The following is a 4,115-nucleotide window of genomic DNA, read 5'->3' on the forward strand; positions in this document are numbered from 1 at the left end:
GCTCGGTGTTGCCTGCTGCAGGCCGATCTGCCATCCCAGAGCCTATGGACAAAGCCCAGAGGGTCGGAGTCACCAAATGCAGACTGTCCATTTGTTCAGTGTGAAGGGGAACACTAAAATCTCGGGGGTCGGGGATGACTATGGAGCCCTCCTCATCGGTGCCTCAATTCTAAGGCCGAGCTCTAGCCCTAGCACCTATGAGCTAATTAATCTCCCAGGCCTATTTTGCTCTGTATAATGAAGATAATGATGGTGTGAAATTGTGAAATGCACAGAGATATATACATATTATAATTAATCAAAAGAATTTGATTCCAGGGATACCAACTACATACTAGGAACAGAATTCAAGTCCAAGCCTTCCAGCTAATAAGCCTTTCTGTTTTTAAATCTCAAGTTGTAACGTCATCTTCTATAACCCACACAGGTCCAAATGACTGTTCTGCCTCATCTTGTCCACACTCACCTTCAACTCGTTCACTTCCTCTTCGCATGGTCCATCTTAATGGCTTTCACTCAGTCTACATGACAAACGTAGACATGGGCATTTCAGGTTTTAGGCCTGGGCCACGGATTTTCTAGACTGGCCCCTGGTAGGCTAACAGTACTTATCTCTCTATGTGAAGCTGGAAAGGATGGAACCAGCCAGGACCACTTCAGGGAAAAGTCAGAAGTGTTTTATTTAACCCCACCCAGTCTTTGGCGTGCTACAGAGAGCGGGCAGTTTTTCTAAGACTCTAGTTTTGCCTCTAGGGAAACCAACAGACACAAGGCAGCAGTGATTCCTACATCAGCCCCTAGCTGGAAAGTGGGCGCACACTACAACTCCCAGACGTCCTCAAGTTTAAGGGGCGGAGTCTGCTCCGCCCTAGAAAATGGGATCCACCAATGGGGGCTCAGAGCGCGGCGGGGGCAGGTCCAGGGGCGGGTCCCGCGGGGAGGAGGCAGTCGAGCGGCGCCGGGAGTCAGTCGCGCCGAGAGCGCTGGGACAGAACGGTTCTACGTGTCAAGGGTCTCCGCACAGCGACGCGGGATCTCGCTGGACCATGGGTAAGCGGCTGGCGGACGGCGCCGGGGTCAGAGGGCGGGGGTCCCAGAGCGATCGTGGCCCTCGGGGCAACCCGAATGTCCTGCGTGCTCTCTTCTCGTGGAAAGTCGGGGCGGTCAGGGGCTTCCCAGGCGTTTATCTCGAAACTCTCCTCTCCGGCTCTGGACTGAAATTCACTGAGCCGCCCACACTTCCTGCTGCGGTTTCAATCTCGAGCTGCTCTGGGCCCATTTGTTGTGACAGCTGTCAGCAGCAGCTTCTCGGCCGCGGGCCCCTCCCTGCCCCGTGCCAACCCAGCGCTTCGCTTCTCAGAAACCGAGGCGCCCGGGCCACGCGCAGCGCTTCCCACTGCGGCCCCGATTCCTGAAAGTGACTGCGCGGGTTTTGAAGAAATTGCTCAATGCTCTTTGAAGAATCAACGGTTCCTCTTTTCTGCCGAGGGACATGTTGATGGTTTGGCGGTCACAAGCTTCAGATCCCCTGCTCCTTCTCTCTTCTCTTTCCTTTTTCTTTTTGTTTCTTTTTCTTTCCAACCCCTAGCAGAAAGACGGTTTCTTTTTACTCGTCTGGTCTTCTGAGTTTCCCCCTCTTCCCATAGGTCTCTTCAAAGGGACAGGATGGTGGCCCTGAACTGGGGGTGTTTAGTGGAGGGAGGGCAGAAACTCAGGCTGCCTGAGTGCTTTGCTCTCATTGCGAACTAGGGACACAACCACACCACCGAGTCTGCGACCCTCCGCACTGCCCAGGCGTTGCCCCGTGCCTGGGATCACATCCCACACCCTAGCCCACAGGCACAATGGGGCCAACCCTAGGCCGGGAAGTCCTCAAATTCATCCTAAGGTGTGCTGCTCGGGCCTGCATCCCCTGGTTTGCAGAGTCTTTGATTTCAGAGGAGTTTAACAGGTGCTCCTTGCCCCGCCCCACAGGCACTGTTGGGAATTGATGCAAATCTAAGGATCTCAGTGCTTAAAGAGGATGGATGCCAGGGCAGGGGACGTGGGGGATGTTAGCTAGAAGGTCTGGTCCCTACAGTAGTTAGAGTCCTAACTGACTGCTTGGCCTAGAACTTGAAGGGATAAAGGCAGAATGGCCGAGAATTATATACCCCACCCCCATCTTCTATTACAGAGAAACTGAGGCATAGAGACAGGCTCAGGTCTGACAGTGAGTGGGAACCAGGCTTCAAAGACTCCTTGCTCTTCCTCTTCTTTCCTGGTGGCCTTCTGCTGCCCTAGGTGGGAAGCTGATCTGTAATGGTCTAGATTCCCGCTTGGACCAGGGTAGCAGGCACTGTGCTAGGGTGAGGAGAGGAGGAGAGAAAGGAAAAGTGAGGCCGGGAAGTTCCCCGTGTAGGGGTTCTAGTCTCCTGTTGAGTCACCACCCTCTGCTGCTTGTTTCTGCATAGGTGGGGTGGGAAAACCGGAAATGATCCATATAGAGAACTCTGTTTTCACCAAACTTATGGACAAGGAAGGCGGGGCCCTGAAGACTCAGGAGTAGGATCTCTTGGGCTGTCTCAGGTCAGTGGGAATCTGGAATCTCATACCTGGTGCCCCTGCACCTTTCTCTGCCTTTATGCAGGGCGCTCAGCTTGTCTCTAGCCACTAATCAGAGCTTGGCAGAGGTGTTGAGGGTAGGCTGTGGCTGGTTCTGTGTCCTGGATCCTCAGACTCCTGTCCAGCTGTCCTCGAGCCTAGCTCTTGGCAGGACCCCCACCCCCACCCCCCAAACTGCCGACTGGAGCAAGCCCAAGGAGGAGAATGCCAGGCAGCCGGCTTCTGGGCCACAGAGTGGACTGACCGCTTCAAAGGCTGTCTTTGTTTCCTCTCCAGCTTGAGCTAAGAGAAACTTTTAAGCCAACAACCTCAGGCGAGGGGGCGGGGCTGTGTCTACTGGTTGTTATTGAGGTTGCTGTTGCCATTATTGTTGTAATTGACGCAGAGTTCCCAGCCAGTGAGTTTTCATGAAAGGAAGTGTCACTTCCTTCCCATCCCAAGCAGGGTGACTGGGGTAAGTGGAAACCAAGGAGAGGAAGGGAAAGTGGTAGCCACACCTATCGTGCCAGCTCAAGGGAGTGAGCCTTGAACCCTGTCTGAGCATCAGGGTTCTCAGATCAGGTACACGCTTCCTACATACTTAGGTCAGTCCATCAGGAGCACCCTAGGGAGAATCGGATACATGGGGACAGGCAGTTGTCAGCGAGGTGGATTTTTTTTTTTAAATGTATATATGTTAGTACACTATTGGCTCTCTTCAGACACACCAGAAGAGGGCATTGGATCCCATTATAGATGGTTGTGAGCCACCATGTGGTTGCTGGGAATTGAATTCAGGACCTCTGGAAGAGCAGCCAGTGCTCTTTAACCACTGAGCTATCTCTCCAGCCCCCAGCAAGGTGATTTGTAGGACGAGGCATCATTTCTTGCTTTCTTCTGCTTAGAACACTGGCTATTGAGCCTAGCATACCCATCTCACGGATAAGGGGAGAGAGTGACAGAAACAGTGTTGGAGGTGATTAAAGCTGCACGCCTCCAGTCCCAACACTAGGGAATCATATGTTCAAGGACAGCCTGGGCTACATAGAGAGACCCTGTCCCAGGCAAACAACTAACAAACAAGCAAAGATAGCACCCCGGCGTGGTACTATAGCCCTGCCTCCCCCACCCCCAGCCCACTTTGTCCAGCAGTTTCATCTGATCTCAGTTCATTGGCTGGAAGGGCAGGGGGCAGGCTTACAGGGCAGCTTGATATCCCAACAGCCATCCCTCTGCCTCTGTGACTCCTCTGCAGGGTGACCCTCACTACCTTCATCTTCTCCCTTTCACACAGAGCCTTTGTCTACCCAGACAGCAGGTTTCCATTTCTTCAGAGAATCTTAGCAGTATCCAACACATTTTCCTTCCTTAAAGGTTATAAGGTGATACTCTGTATTGCAAGGTGATGTGGCCCTGGGAGACCCCAAGGCCAGACACATTGATTCACACCATAGGCCTTCTGACCCTTCCTATTCAGGGCCTGGTTGGCTCCATGGTTCACACTGACCTATTCTTTTTTTTTTTTTTTTTTT

The 4,115-nt window shown here is 52.8% G+C and overlaps 1 protein-coding gene across 6 annotated transcripts in view; it reads left to right on the forward strand.

The window, feature by feature from the left end:
* The first annotated feature begins 913 nt into the window (after positions 1 to 913).
* The window catches only part of Arid5a (AT-rich interaction domain 5A), a 12,480-nt gene continuing 9,278 nt past the window's right edge, over positions 914 to 4,115 (forward strand). For 2 of the 6 annotated variants that reach the window (XM_031367150.1, XM_031367151.1), the window contains exon 1: positions 916 to 1,050. In XM_031367150.1, the coding sequence (XP_031223010.1) occupies positions 1,047 to 1,050 (4 nt within the window). In that variant the 5' untranslated portion in view covers positions 916 to 1,046. The other 4 variants (XM_031367153.1, XM_031367154.1, XM_031367152.1 and 1 more) reach the window with 3 other exon arrangements.

Source organism: Mastomys coucha, unplaced genomic scaffold (assembly GCF_008632895.1).
Source record: "Mastomys coucha isolate ucsf_1 unplaced genomic scaffold, UCSF_Mcou_1 pScaffold14, whole genome shotgun sequence".
Classification (NCBI taxonomy): Eukaryota; Metazoa; Chordata; class Mammalia; order Rodentia; family Muridae; genus Mastomys; species Mastomys coucha.